Source organism: Notolepis coatsorum (genome assembly GCF_963971535.1).
Source record: "Notolepis coatsorum genome assembly, chromosome: 13".
Taxonomy (NCBI): Eukaryota; Metazoa; Chordata; class Actinopteri; order Aulopiformes; family Paralepididae; genus Notolepis; species Notolepis coatsorum.
Genome location: NC_140177.1, coordinates 106,359,073 through 106,373,510, shown reverse-complemented (window position 1 = coordinate 106,373,510; position 14,438 = coordinate 106,359,073). Strand labels below are relative to the sequence as shown.

General features: G+C 45.1%; 1 protein-coding gene across 1 annotated transcript in view; it reads right to left on the bottom strand.

The window, feature by feature from the left end:
* Positions 1–6: 6 nt before the first annotated feature.
* The window catches only part of kcnn1a (potassium intermediate/small conductance calcium-activated channel, subfamily N, member 1a), a gene marked incomplete at its 5' end in the record, with an annotated part of 233,017 nt that continues 218,585 nt past the window's right edge, over positions 7–14,438 (bottom strand). Inside the window, 1 exon segment of the mRNA XM_084326864.1 lies at positions 7–558. Within this exon segment, the coding sequence (XP_084182990.1) occupies positions 253–558 (306 nt within the window). The 3' untranslated portion in view covers positions 7–252.

The following is a 14,438-nucleotide window of genomic DNA, read 5'->3' as shown; positions in this document are numbered from 1 at the left end:
GCACTGTGCTGAGAAACTCAGTCACAGAGGTATTGGTTTTTTTTTGGATTTTGACGTCTTGGTGGTGGGATTTCGGGAGGAACGGGGGAAGCGGAGGGGTTACCAGGACGAATAGGGGGATGGGTCAGGCATCATGGACAAGGGTTCATTATCGAGGTCTCCAAATAATATGGAGTCATCAAGAGGTTACAGGGATGGTTTAGAATGGAATTGGGACAGGGGCTCAGGGGTGGGGGGGTGATATCACCGGGGCTATCCGCTATCGGAGGAGGTGTGCGGTGCCGTAGAAGGCGATCGCCGCCGCCGGGCAGTGGAGGTCCACGAGCGCTCGGATCGCTCAGAACGCTCAGAGCCTAGCGACGCGGGACGGAAGCGGTGCACGAAGCCGTCCAGGAAGTCCTGCTGCTGCTGGGTTATGGCTTGGGAGATGAGGCAGGGCAGGGCCTGCAGGCTGCCCGTCACCGTGTCCAGCTTGTCCTCCAGCGTACCAATACGCTTGTCCAGCTCCTCGCTCCGCTCCTGCAGCTCCGACACCAGGTCGTACATCACGTTCTGGGTCTGACCACGGGGTGAGGAGAGGAGAGGAGGAGGGGGTGAGGAGAGCAGAAAGGGTCAGGAGAGGAGGAGGGGTGAGAAGAGAATGAGGGGTGAGGAGAGGAGGAGGGGTGAGGAGAGGAGAGGAGAGGAGAGGAGAGGAGAGGAGAGGAGAGGAGAGGAGGAGGGGTGAGGAGAGGAGAGGAGAGGAGATGAGGAGGGGTGAGGAGAGGAGGGGTGAGGAGAGGAGAGTAGAGGAGGAGGGTTGAGGCAAGGAGAAAGGGTGAGGAGAGGAGGAGGGTGAGGAGAGGAGAGGAGAGGAGATGAGGAGGGGTGAGGAGAGGAGGGGTGAGGAGAGGAGAGGAGAGGAGGAGGGTTGAGGCAAGGAGGAGGGGTGAGGAGATGAGGAGGGGTGAGGAGACGAGGGATGAGGAGAGGAGAAGGGGTGAAAAGGGGTGAAAGGGTGAGGAGGAGGGGTGAGAAGAGGAGGAGGGGTGAGGAGAGGAGGAGGGATGAGGAGAGGAGAAGAGGTTAGAAGGGGTGAAAGGGTGAGGAGGAGGGGTGAGGAGAGGTGAGGAGGGGAGAGACAGAGAGGAGGGGAGGGATAGAGAGGAGGGGAGTGGATAGGAAGGGGTGGACAGGTGAAGAGAATAAGTTAAAAAAAAGTAAGTAATTTTTATCAAGTATGGGGATGAGCACAAGATTTCTTTAGCTACACTTTTATGTGATCTGCATAATTTATAGTTGCAGAAGCAGAGTTGTGAGTGTAGGTCTGAAAGTGGAGGCATTAACTGCTAGGCTGTAGGGGTCAGACCGGATAAACCAGTGGTTCTCAAGCTTTTTGTGTCCAGGACCCCCCCCCCCCCCCCTGTAACAGGCCATGGACCCCCTTTCATTAGACTTTGTCCTAGAGAACCCCATCTGATATTCGTAATTAAATGGTAAATGGACTGCATTTATACAGCGTATTTATCCAGTGTGGTGCTTTGTAACTTGTGCCTCACACATTCACACATTCCATGCAAGGTGCCAACCTGCTGGGTGGAGCAAGAATCAAATCAGGAACCAGGCGACTGCTCTACCAGGCGACTGTCACCCCTATCATTAGATCTAAATGAGTTTCATAACTGTTTGTACCATATAGGTGAGATAACACAGTCATTGTTATTCTGTCATGGTGCTGACTTCTAGTAAAATTAAACTAGTCCCCATTTTGTTGGGGTCCCCCTGGAACCCCCTTCAAGGACCCCACTTTGAGAATCACTCCCACCTGTCACTCATCTCACTCTCACCTGTCACTCATCTCACTCTCACCTGTCACCATCCAATGTACACTACTATCTAACCAAGCAGCAGAAATGCCACCAAATAATCTCATCAAAATGCATCTGATTCATTATTTCAACAACAATCACGCAAGCCTATTTTTCTTTGAATGCAAATAGTGAAAATGAAATCAGATAACGGCAAGGATCAAAAGAAAAACAATCACGCCGGGACGCTGATTAATTACAGAAGCACCAAAGGACCTTATGTCTATAAATGATCAGGCGGACCCATTTGTTCAGACTAATTGGCAATTTTTCTAAATATTGTCAAATCACAACCACGTCATTAGGTCACAGCAGTGGCGGCCGCTGTGAACTACATTTGGGTGGGCGTGAGTTCATTCATACTACACTAGTACACGTATGATCATCAATCCAATAATGAACACATATATATCTTGTCATTTTAAACAAGTTACCATTCATTTATTCATTCAGCCATTATGCATCACGCACTGCGAAATTAACACGCTGTGTTGAGAGAGAGAGAGAGAGAGAGAGAGAGAGAGAGAGAGAGAGAGAGAGAGAGAGAGAGAGAGAATTAACTCACTTAATTGAAACGTGGTCCAGCCGGAGGGCTTGATAAAGTGTATGTCCACTGACTGTCCCACAGTCCCAGACTGTTGTCGATGTATATCCACTGCCCACTGTCCAGACTGCATCACAACACAACAGCATCGAACAGCCTGCAAACTACCTGGCGTTCTATCGCCATGCTCTAAGACAAACTCTAACCTTAACCAACTTTGAAAAAGTGCCTAAGCTTAACCGTCGAAAGAACTTGCCGTCAGCCCGTCACTGACCTGTCCAGACTGCATCCGACCAACAGCTGCAAAGTGCAAACTACCTGGCGTTCTATCGCCCTGCTCTAAGCCAAACCGAGAAATGCGGCTACGGAAAAGTACTGGCGTCGCCGCGTCGGCCAATTAGAGAGCGTCTCAGAGAAATGCGGCTATGGAAAATACTGGCACTGCTTGCTTAGATGATAATAGATTGCTTTAAAACGCACCCGGCTTCCATCATAATACATCATATTTCAACGCACAGCGCGTTACGCACTGATTGGCTGCGACGGATACAGCGATGAAACCAGTACACGCCCACTGTAAGCGCTATTGCGTCTAGCCCGAGAGAAATGCGGCTACGGCTAGCCCGAGAGAAATGCGGCTACGGAACGTATTCTCTATCAGACAGTCACTTCCTGTTAACTGAAAACAATTATTTATATTTGATATATTAACGTTATATTGTGCATTGGAAACACAAACATACTTAAAATGAGTAAATATTATTCATTTTAAACATGTTTATTTTATTTATAGGGCAGTAAAAAAAAAAAAAATACATTTCTTCTTCTCTCTTTTAACCAAGGAGGGCGGCGCTCTAGCGCCCCTATTGACCAGCCGCTACTGGTTCACAGATGGGGTAGTGTGTGCGTGTGTGTGTGTGTGTGTGTGTGTGTGTGTGTGTGTGTGTGTGTGTGTGTGTGTGTGTGTGTGTGTGTGTGTGTGTGTGTGTGTGTGTGTGTGTGTGTGTGTGTGTGTGTGTGTGTGTGTGTGTGTGTGTGTGGCGGGGGGGTTGAACAAACAACTGATTTTAAGAAAATACTTGCTCTATTCAGAATCCTTGGTCAATGATTTCTAGAAATTATTATTATTATTATTTTTTTTTATCTTGGGTCGGTCGTTGGACAAGTACAGTATGCTCTTTTGAATCAACGCCCTGCCTTGTGGTCGTACAGTTACATACATTCACACCTGGGAGATGCCCAGTAGGCCTACAACCACATTATTCTACTGCTGGTCACAGAGCAGGTCCATTGGAGCAGTCCGGGGGTTAATGCCTTGCTCAAGGGCGCTGCTGTGGTTGTTGAGGGAGTGAAGAAGAGTCCCGGTGGCTCACCAAGCTAAGGTACCACATAATCACAATGTTATTATGTGTTATTCATTAACTTTCCCCAGACAGATCTTCATAAGTGTGTTATAACCTTTAGGCTCTTTCAGGTCACAAGTGTTATAACCTTTAGGCTCTCTGAGGTCACAAGTGTGTTATAACCTTTAGGCTCTCTGAGGTCACAAGTGTTATAACCTGTAGGCTCTCTGAGGTCACAAGTGTTATAACCTGTAGGCTCTCTGAGGTCACAAGTGTTATAACCTGTAGGCTCTTTCAGGTCACAAGTGTTATAACCTGTAGGCTCTTTCAGGTCACAAGTGTGTTATAACCTTTAGGCTCTCTGAGGTCACAAGTGTTATAACCTTTAGGCTCTCTGAGGTCACAAGTGTTATAACCTGTAGGCTCTCTGAGGTCACAAGTGTTATAACCTTTAGGCTCTCTGAGGTCACAAGTGTTATAACCTGTAGGCTCTCTGAGGTCACAGGTGTGTTATAACCTTTAGGCTACTTCAGTTACTTTCCACCTCTGCCAACTGCTACTAACATCAATCAATCAATTAGTCAATCAACTATCTATTCTGGCTGACAAGCAGGACCAATATGAGGTTAGCTAATGGAAAAATGCTGAAACCTATTTCCCATAATTCAAGTCAAGTCAAGTGATCCTTTATTAATCCCCCTGGGGAAATTCAGGTGTCATAGCAGCATGAGGGGAGGGGGGAGAGAGTTATGGGCAGAAAAGATAATAATAGAAACAGTAATAACTCATTGGAGCATATTTGAGATTTGAAGCTCGAGTCCCTCATTGGAATTTATCATTTTAAAGAAAAAATGGGACACATTTTTGCCATGGAGTGATCATGTTTTTAATATTATCTGTTTTCATAGACATTTATTTATCTGTATTCTGCCTTCTTGACCAGGGCCCACTTGAAAAATAGGTGGAAGTATCAATGTGATTACCCTGTGAAGGAAATCTGTGATTTCCATTTGGTTTATAACCGATATATAGAGATGAGCTTTAAGAGGGTAATACCATTATCATTATTTTTAGCATGTGTGTCTGTCTCCAGTCAAACTGGGCAAAGGGCCGTTATCAGCTGGGTGCCACAGCATCAAGGTCAGTGTCAACAGTAGCGCTGGCGACAAAGAGCAGTGTAACCACAGAGGGGGAATAATATCAACTTTGCCGTTGCTATAGTGATCTGGGTCAAATAGCTGTGGTCAAAGACAGCGCGTCACATGGCAACCAGAAGAGGGGCAAGGCCGTCGTTGCTATGACGAAGATCATAGAAATCTAACAGTGGTTCCGGGTAAGGGCAGACTAAGAACGATCTAGACACGAAGCTGACGCGAGCGGACGTTGATCAGAGACTTTGAAACGGCTCCCTCCTCCCCACGCAAGGGGGGGGGGGAGGACTGACGTGGCACGACAACCATGAAGGCTTTTGGATATAAGCTAGGCCGCGCCGACACCGAGCGGGGTGAAAGGAGAGATCATTAGAATAATGAATTTAGTTTTCTTCCAAAGACTTTCGAGGACAATACAATCTGATAACATCTGATCTGAGGCTTTTGTTTATGTAATAAACAACGTTTTTCAAGAAAGATACTACGCTGTCCAGTGTAGAATACTTATGGTTACGGAGTTGCATTAAAGGGGAATGACAAAGATTGTACAGCCAGTATGACAAGACAGAGAGAAATAAACACAACGCAGACACTACACGACGACAACAATGCAGAGGTGATAAGACAAGCCAAACAGATGAAGAGGTGATACTGGCTGATTGATCGGAATCTAACACCTGGTTCAATAAAAGGATACAAAAATAAACCTGCAAATTGTTATGATTTCTCAAAACGCAAGCCTGTGCTAACTGTCTGTAGCATTGCACCTTCTCTGTGCTAACTGTCTGTAGCATTGCACCTTCTCTGTGATAACTGTCTGTAGCGTTGCACTGTCTGTGCACCACTGTCTACAACAGGGGTCAGCAACCTTTTTGACATGGAGTGCCTGTTTGAAATATAGTTGTAACTAGTGTGCCTCAACAATATTCCATGCATCGTAATTTTTTTTCTCATAATCAGGTCTTTTTAATGATAATTTTTACATTATTACATCATTATTGTTATTGTTATTATTAACAATATTATTATGATGGTTGTATCAACCCTAAATCTGAGTTGGGGGGGGGGGGGGGGGAATGCATACAGTGCGACCATTTCACTCACATTTGCCCATTCATTATTGGACACATCGGTGTGTGTACTGTACGTGTGCTGTCATAGCTCCACCTACAGGCCTAATGGAGAACACCAGGAGAACACCAGGATGTGAATGGAGGGTGAATGTGAGGTATATCGTGTAAATAAGTTTTGATTGATTGCAAGACTACACTGTACAAAAATATAATAATAAGTTACCAGAACTTAAAAATATTGAGTTCAGTTACTGTGCATTAAGGTTTTCAGTTTTCAATCCATAATAAGTTAACAGAAAAATAAGTACACAACCACATAATTTCAACCTAATAAAACTATGTTTATTGTCATTGTTTTAAGAACACAAGTTGACTTGGTAATACTCACATTGATAAAAAAAAATTGCTTTTAACATGTGCAATGTTCAATGAAATAGAAAAATTAATAATAAAATGTGTTGATTAATTCACAATGGTGACCGTAATAATGTTTTTGTTATAAGGCAGCGCCCCCTCAATGGGGAGTGATGACGCCTCCCTCGCAGACCAGCTCAACACCTTCTACGCACGGTTTGGTGCAAACAGTGGCGCCGCTAGCTCAACGGCTAGTGACTTCACTGGCGCGCCGGCTGTTGTGGAGGGGGGGACGCATCCGCGGGGGGGCGGCGACGCTCTCTCATTGTCGGTACACAGTGTGAGAAGAGCATTTTATGCAGGTGAACACCAGAAAAGCTGCTGGCCCAGATGGAATAACAGGACGCATACTTAAGTCCTGTGCTAACCAGCTAGCCCCTGTGTTCACCACCATATTTAATCGATCCCTGGCGGAGTCAGTGGTCCCTGCCTGCTTCAAGATGTCTACCATTATCCCGGTACCAAAGAAACCCCCCTGGAACCCCCTTCAAGGACCCCACTTTGAGAATCACTCCCACCTGTCACTCATCTCACTCTCACCTGTCACTCATCTCACTCTCACCTGTCACCATCCAATGTACACTACTATCTAACCAAGCAGCAGAAATGCCACCAAATAATCTCATCAAAATGCATCTGATTCATTATTTCAACAACAATCACGCAAGCCTATTTTTCTTTGAATGCAAATAGTGAAAATGAAATCAGATAACGGCAAGGATCAAAAGAAAAACAATCACGCCGGGACGCTGATTAATTACAGAAGCACCAAAGGACCTTATGTCTATAAATGATCAGGCGGACCCATTTGTTCAGACTAATTGGCAATTTTTCTAAATATTGTCAAATCACAACCACGTCATTAGGTCACAGCAGTGGCGGCCGCTGTGAACTACATTTGGGTGGGCGTGAGTTCATTCATACTACACTAGTACACGTATGATCATCAATCCAATAATGAACACATATATATCTTGTCATTTTAAACAAGTTACCATTCATTTATTCATTCAGCCATTATGCATCACGCACTGCGAAATTAACACGCTGTGTTGAGAGAGAGAGAGAGAGAGAGAGAGAGAGAGAGAGAGAGAGAGAGAGAGAGAGAGAGAATTAACTCACTTAATTGAAACGTGGTCCAGCCGGAGGGCTTGATAAAGTGTATGTCCACTGACTGTCCCACAGTCCCAGACTGTTGTCGATGTATATCCACTGCCCACTGTCCAGACTGCATCACAACACAACAGCATCGAACAGCCTGCAAACTACCTGGCGTTCTATCGCCATGCTCTAAGACAAACTCTAACCTTAACCAACTTTGAAAAAGTGCCTAAGCTTAACCGTCGAAAGAACTTGCCGTCAGCCCGTCACTGACCTGTCCAGACTGCATCCGACCAACAGCTGCAAAGTGCAAACTACCTGGCGTTCTATCGCCCTGCTCTAAGCCAAACCGAGAAATGCGGCTACGGAAAAGTACTGGCGTCGCCGCGTCGGCCAATTAGAGAGCGTCTCAGAGAAATGCGGCTATGGAAAATACTGGCACTGCTTGCTTAGATGATAATAGATTGCTTTAAAACGCACCCGGCTTCCATCATAATACATCATATTTCAACGCACAGCGCGTTACGCACTGATTGGCTGCGACGGATACAGCGATGAAACCAGTACACGCCCACTGTAAGCGCTATTGCGTCTAGCCCGAGAGAAATGCGGCTACGGCTAGCCCGAGAGAAATGCGGCTACGGAACGTATTCTCTATCAGACAGTCACTTCCTGTTAACTGAAAACAATTATTTATATTTGATATATTAACGTTATATTGTGCATTGGAAACACAAACATACTTAAAATGAGTAAATATTATTCATTTTAAACATGTTTATTTTATTTATAGGGCAGTAAAAAAAAAAAAAATACATTTCTTCTTCTCTCTTTTAACCAAGGAGGGCGGCGCTCTAGCGCCCCTATTGACCAGCCGCTACTGGTTCACAGATGGGGTAGTGTGTGCGTGTGTGTGTGTGTGTGTGTGTGTGTGTGTGTGTGTGTGTGTGTGTGTGTGTGTGTGTGTGTGTGTGTGTGTGTGTGTGTGTGTGTGTGTGTGTGTGTGTGTGTGTGTGGCGGGGGGGTTGAACAAACAACTGATTTTAAGAAAATACTTGCTCTATTCAGAATCCTTGGTCAATGATTTCTAGAAATTATTATTATTATTATTTTTTTTTATCTTGGGTCGGTCGTTGGACAAGTACAGTATGCTCTTTTGAATCAACGCCCTGCCTTGTGGTCGTACAGTTACATACATTCACACCTGGGAGATGCCCAGTAGGCCTACAACCACATTATTCTACTGCTGGTCACAGAGCAGGTCCATTGGAGCAGTCCGGGGGTTAATGCCTTGCTCAAGGGCGCTGCTGTGGTTGTTGAGGGAGTGAAGAAGAGTCCCGGTGGCTCACCAAGCTAAGGTACCACATAATCACAATGTTATTATGTGTTATTCATTAACTTTCCCCAGACAGATCTTCATAAGTGTGTTATAACCTTTAGGCTCTTTCAGGTCACAAGTGTTATAACCTTTAGGCTCTCTGAGGTCACAAGTGTGTTATAACCTTTAGGCTCTCTGAGGTCACAAGTGTTATAACCTGTAGGCTCTCTGAGGTCACAAGTGTTATAACCTGTAGGCTCTCTGAGGTCACAAGTGTTATAACCTGTAGGCTCTTTCAGGTCACAAGTGTTATAACCTGTAGGCTCTTTCAGGTCACAAGTGTGTTATAACCTTTAGGCTCTCTGAGGTCACAAGTGTTATAACCTTTAGGCTCTCTGAGGTCACAAGTGTTATAACCTGTAGGCTCTCTGAGGTCACAAGTGTTATAACCTTTAGGCTCTCTGAGGTCACAAGTGTTATAACCTGTAGGCTCTCTGAGGTCACAGGTGTGTTATAACCTTTAGGCTACTTCAGTTACTTTCCACCTCTGCCAACTGCTACTAACATCAATCAATCAATTAGTCAATCAACTATCTATTCTGGCTGACAAGCAGGACCAATATGAGGTTAGCTAATGGAAAAATGCTGAAACCTATTTCCCATAATTCAAGTCAAGTCAAGTGATCCTTTATTAATCCCCCTGGGGAAATTCAGGTGTCATAGCAGCATGAGGGGAGGGGGGAGAGAGTTATGGGCAGAAAAGATAATAATAGAAACAGTAATAACTCATTGGAGCATATTTGAGATTTGAAGCTCGAGTCCCTCATTGGAATTTATCATTTTAAAGAAAAAATGGGACACATTTTTGCCATGGAGTGATCATGTTTTTAATATTATCTGTTTTCATAGACATTTATTTATCTGTATTCTGCCTTCTTGACCAGGGCCCACTTGAAAAATAGGTGGAAGTATCAATGTGATTACCCTGTGAAGGAAATCTGTGATTTCCATTTGGTTTATAACCGATATATAGAGATGAGCTTTAAGAGGGTAATACCATTATCATTATTTTTAGCATGTGTGTCTGTCTCCAGTCAAACTGGGCAAAGGGCCGTTATCAGCTGGGTGCCACAGCATCAAGGTCAGTGTCAACAGTAGCGCTGGCGACAAAGAGCAGTGTAACCACAGAGGGGGAATAATATCAACTTTGCCGTTGCTATAGTGATCTGGGTCAAATAGCTGTGGTCAAAGACAGCGCGTCACATGGCAACCAGAAGAGGGGCAAGGCCGTCGTTGCTATGACGAAGATCATAGAAATCTAACAGTGGTTCCGGGTAAGGGCAGACTAAGAACGATCTAGACACGAAGCTGACGCGAGCGGACGTTGATCAGAGACTTTGAAACGGCTCCCTCCTCCCCACGCAAGGGGGGGGGGGGAGGACTGACGTGGCACGACAACCATGAAGGCTTTTGGATATAAGCTAGGCCGCGCCGACACCGAGCGGGGTGAAAGGAGAGATCATTAGAATAATGAATTTAGTTTTCTTCCAAAGACTTTCGAGGACAATACAATCTGATAACATCTGATCTGAGGCTTTTGTTTATGTAATAAACAACGTTTTTCAAGAAAGATACTACGCTGTCCAGTGTAGAATACTTATGGTTACGGAGTTGCATTAAAGGGGAATGACAAAGATTGTACAGCCAGTATGACAAGACAGAGAGAAATAAACACAACGCAGACACTACACGACGACAACAATGCAGAGGTGATAAGACAAGCCAAACAGATGAAGAGGTGATACTGGCTGATTGATCGGAATCTAACACCTGGTTCAATAAAAGGATACAAAAATAAACCTGCAAATTGTTATGATTTCTCAAAACGCAAGCCTGTGCTAACTGTCTGTAGCATTGCACCTTCTCTGTGCTAACTGTCTGTAGCATTGCACCTTCTCTGTGATAACTGTCTGTAGCGTTGCACTGTCTGTGCACCACTGTCTACAACAGGGGTCAGCAACCTTTTTGACATGGAGTGCCTGTTTGAAATATAGTTGTAACTAGTGTGCCTCAACAATATTCCATGCATCGTAATTTTTTTTCTCATAATCAGGTCTTTTTAATGATAATTTTTACATTATTACATCATTATTGTTATTGTTATTATTAACAATATTATTATGATGGTTGTATCAACCCTAAATCTGAGTTGGGGGGGGGGGGGGGGGAATGCATACAGTGCGACCATTTCACTCACATTTGCCCATTCATTATTGGACACATCGGTGTGTGTACTGTACGTGTGCTGTCATAGCTCCACCTACAGGCCTAATGGAGAACACCAGGAGAACACCAGGATGTGAATGGAGGGTGAATGTGAGGTATATCGTGTAAATAAGTTTTGATTGATTGCAAGACTACACTGTACAAAAATATAATAATAAGTTACCAGAACTTAAAAATATTGAGTTCAGTTACTGTGCATTAAGGTTTTCAGTTTTCAATCCATAATAAGTTAACAGAAAAATAAGTACACAACCACATAATTTCAACCTAATAAAACTATGTTTATTGTCATTGTTTTAAGAACACAAGTTGACTTGGTAATACTCACATTGATAAAAAAAAATTGCTTTTAACATGTGCAATGTTCAATGAAATAGAAAAATTAATAATAAAATGTGTTGATTAATTCACAATGGTGACCGTAATAATGTTTTTGTTATAAGGCAGCGCCCCCTCAATGGGGAGTGATGACGCCTCCCTCGCAGACCAGCTCAACACCTTCTACGCACGGTTTGGTGCAAACAGTGGCGCCGCTAGCTCAACGGCTAGTGACTTCACTGGCGCGCCGGCTGTTGTGGAGGGGGGGACGCATCCGCGGGGGGGCGGCGACGCTCTCTCATTGTCGGTACACAGTGTGAGAAGAGCATTTTATGCAGGTGAACACCAGAAAAGCTGCTGGCCCAGATGGAATAACAGGACGCATACTTAAGTCCTGTGCTAACCAGCTAGCCCCTGTGTTCACCACCATATTTAATCGATCCCTGGCGGAGTCAGTGGTCCCTGCCTGCTTCAAGATGTCTACCATTATCCCGGTACCAAATAAACCCTCCCCAACAGGTCTCAATGACTACAGACCAGTGGCACTCACCTCTGTGGCCATGAAATGTTTCGAGAGGCTGGTCAAGGATCACATTTGTGCCTCCCTCCCCAGTGATATGGACCCTATGCAATTTGCATACAGGCCAAACAGGTCCACTGATGATGCGGTCTCCCAAGTACTGCACAGCACCCTCTCTCACCTAGACCACCAGAAGGGGGGCTATGTGAGACTGTTGTTCATTGACTACAGCTCAGCGTTCAACACCATAGTCCCCACCAGACTGGTGGACAAGCTGATCGAGCTGGGTCTGAGCTCCGCTCTGAGCGCCTGGATACTGGACTTTCTGAGCGAAAGGCCCCAGGCGGTCAGGGTGGGGGGCCAGACCTCCAACACCATCACCCTGAGCATCGGGTCACCCCAGGGCTGTGTTCTGAGCCCCCTGCTGTACTCACTATACACACATGACTGTGTGGCCAAGTTCAGCTCCAACTCCATAGTGAAGTTTGCGGACGACACAGTGGTGGTGGGGCTGATCTCGGACAACGACGAGAAGGCCTACTGGGAGGAGGTTGAGATACTGGAACGCTGGTGCCAGGACAACAGCCTGCTCCTGAACATTGGTAAAACCAAGGAGCTGATCGTGGATTTTAGGAGGAGACAGCAGGAGACACACACACCACTGAGGATAAACGGGGCTACCGTGGACAGGGTGAGCAGCTTCAAGTACCTGGGGGTCCACATCGCAGAGGACCTGACATGGACAACACACATAGACTCAGTCATAAAAAAGGCGAAGCAGCGCCTCTACCACCTGAGACAGTTAAGGAAGTTCAGAGTATCTGGGAAGATACTCCAGTCCTTCTACTCCGGAGCTGTAGAGAGCATCTTGACTGGAAACATCACTGCCTGGTATTGAAACAGCACGGCACAGGACCAGAAGGCCCTACAGAGAGTGGTGCGGTCAGCCGAGCGTACCACGGGTATTGCACTACCAACCCTGCAGGTCCTATACAACAAGAAGTGCAAATCCAGAGCCTGCAGGATAATGAAAGACCCTCATCACCCCAACAACAGCCTGTTCAAACGCCTGCGAACACCAGTAACTAGGACAGAGAGACTTCGGCTCAGCTTCTTCCCCCAGGCCATCAGAGCCTTGAACACTGAACTCTCCACGCACAAGCACACATGAGCACACACACAACACACACACTGTACATGCTCACACACTAGCAGCCACTTTAACATGAGCACACACACACTCATACTGCACACGCTCACACTTATGGTCACTTTACAGAAGGAAAGGTCACTTTAAGAATAGTATAGCATAGCTTGAGATTGTAAAATATAGCATTGTATAGCAGTGTACATACAGTAAAGACCCAGTGCCTCATCCGTAGCTAACAGTGTATTGCACTACCACAGGACCTAGCATGTCCTACCATGCTCTGTAAATAACTCATGTACAGATACCGATATGCCCTACTTTGTTACGTGTTATTGCACAATGTCGTTCTATTGGATTCTTATTATATATTACTATTGTAATTATGCACATCGTTGCAGGCAAGACCCCCCGCATTTCATTGTATACTTGTATGCCGTGACAAATAAAACTCTTGTATCTTGTATCTGTGCTAATTGTCTGTAGCATTTTAACTGTCTGTAGCATTGCACAGTCTCTGTGCTAACTGTCTGTAGCATTGCACTGTCTGTGCTAACTCTAACTGTCTGTAGCATTGCACTGTCTCTGTGCTAACTGTCTGTAGCATTGCACTGTCTCTGTGCTAACTGTCTGTAGCATTGCACTGTCTCTGTGCTGACCCCCTGCAGTAGTCTCTGTGGCAACATTTGAAGCCGTTGTTGTTGCCCTCTGGCAGTAAAGAGGTGTACCACAACTAGGGCTGACCCCGATTAGTCGAATAGTCGACTAATCTATCCAAAGGAGCTGTAGTCGACTGCCAACCTCTTAGTCGAATGCAAAAATAAATATAAAAAACAAGTTTACATTTTATTTTTACTTTTATTTTTGTATCATTCTTTCCAAAAGCAAAGAGGCCTAGAAGCGTGGCTAACGCTAATGGCGTGCATACCAGTGATGCTAACTGCCTAAGAAAACAGGCACAGAGGCACTGAAAGAGGATTTCACCCGTCTAATGAACACACTAGAGTCTAGACAATTATCAAGATGTATCTATCAGTGGACCAATTGCATGCTTTCGCAGAGGACAAGACGCCTTCAGTCGACTCCTTCAGACATTAAGCACCCCCACCACAGCCCAAATGGAATGATTAAAACATTTTTGTATTTTATTTTTTTATTCTTTTTTAAACAAACATATAAACAAACATGACAACACACGATAAGATATACAAGCATTATTAACAGTGCACATCCAATGAAATCACCATATAGTTAAATGTCTTATACAGGATATACCCCCAATACCTGCTATCTAATACCCTACACACATATGCTCTAGCTCATACCCCCCCCTCCCGGACCCCCCATTGGATAATCCATCCATTATCCCTCGCTCC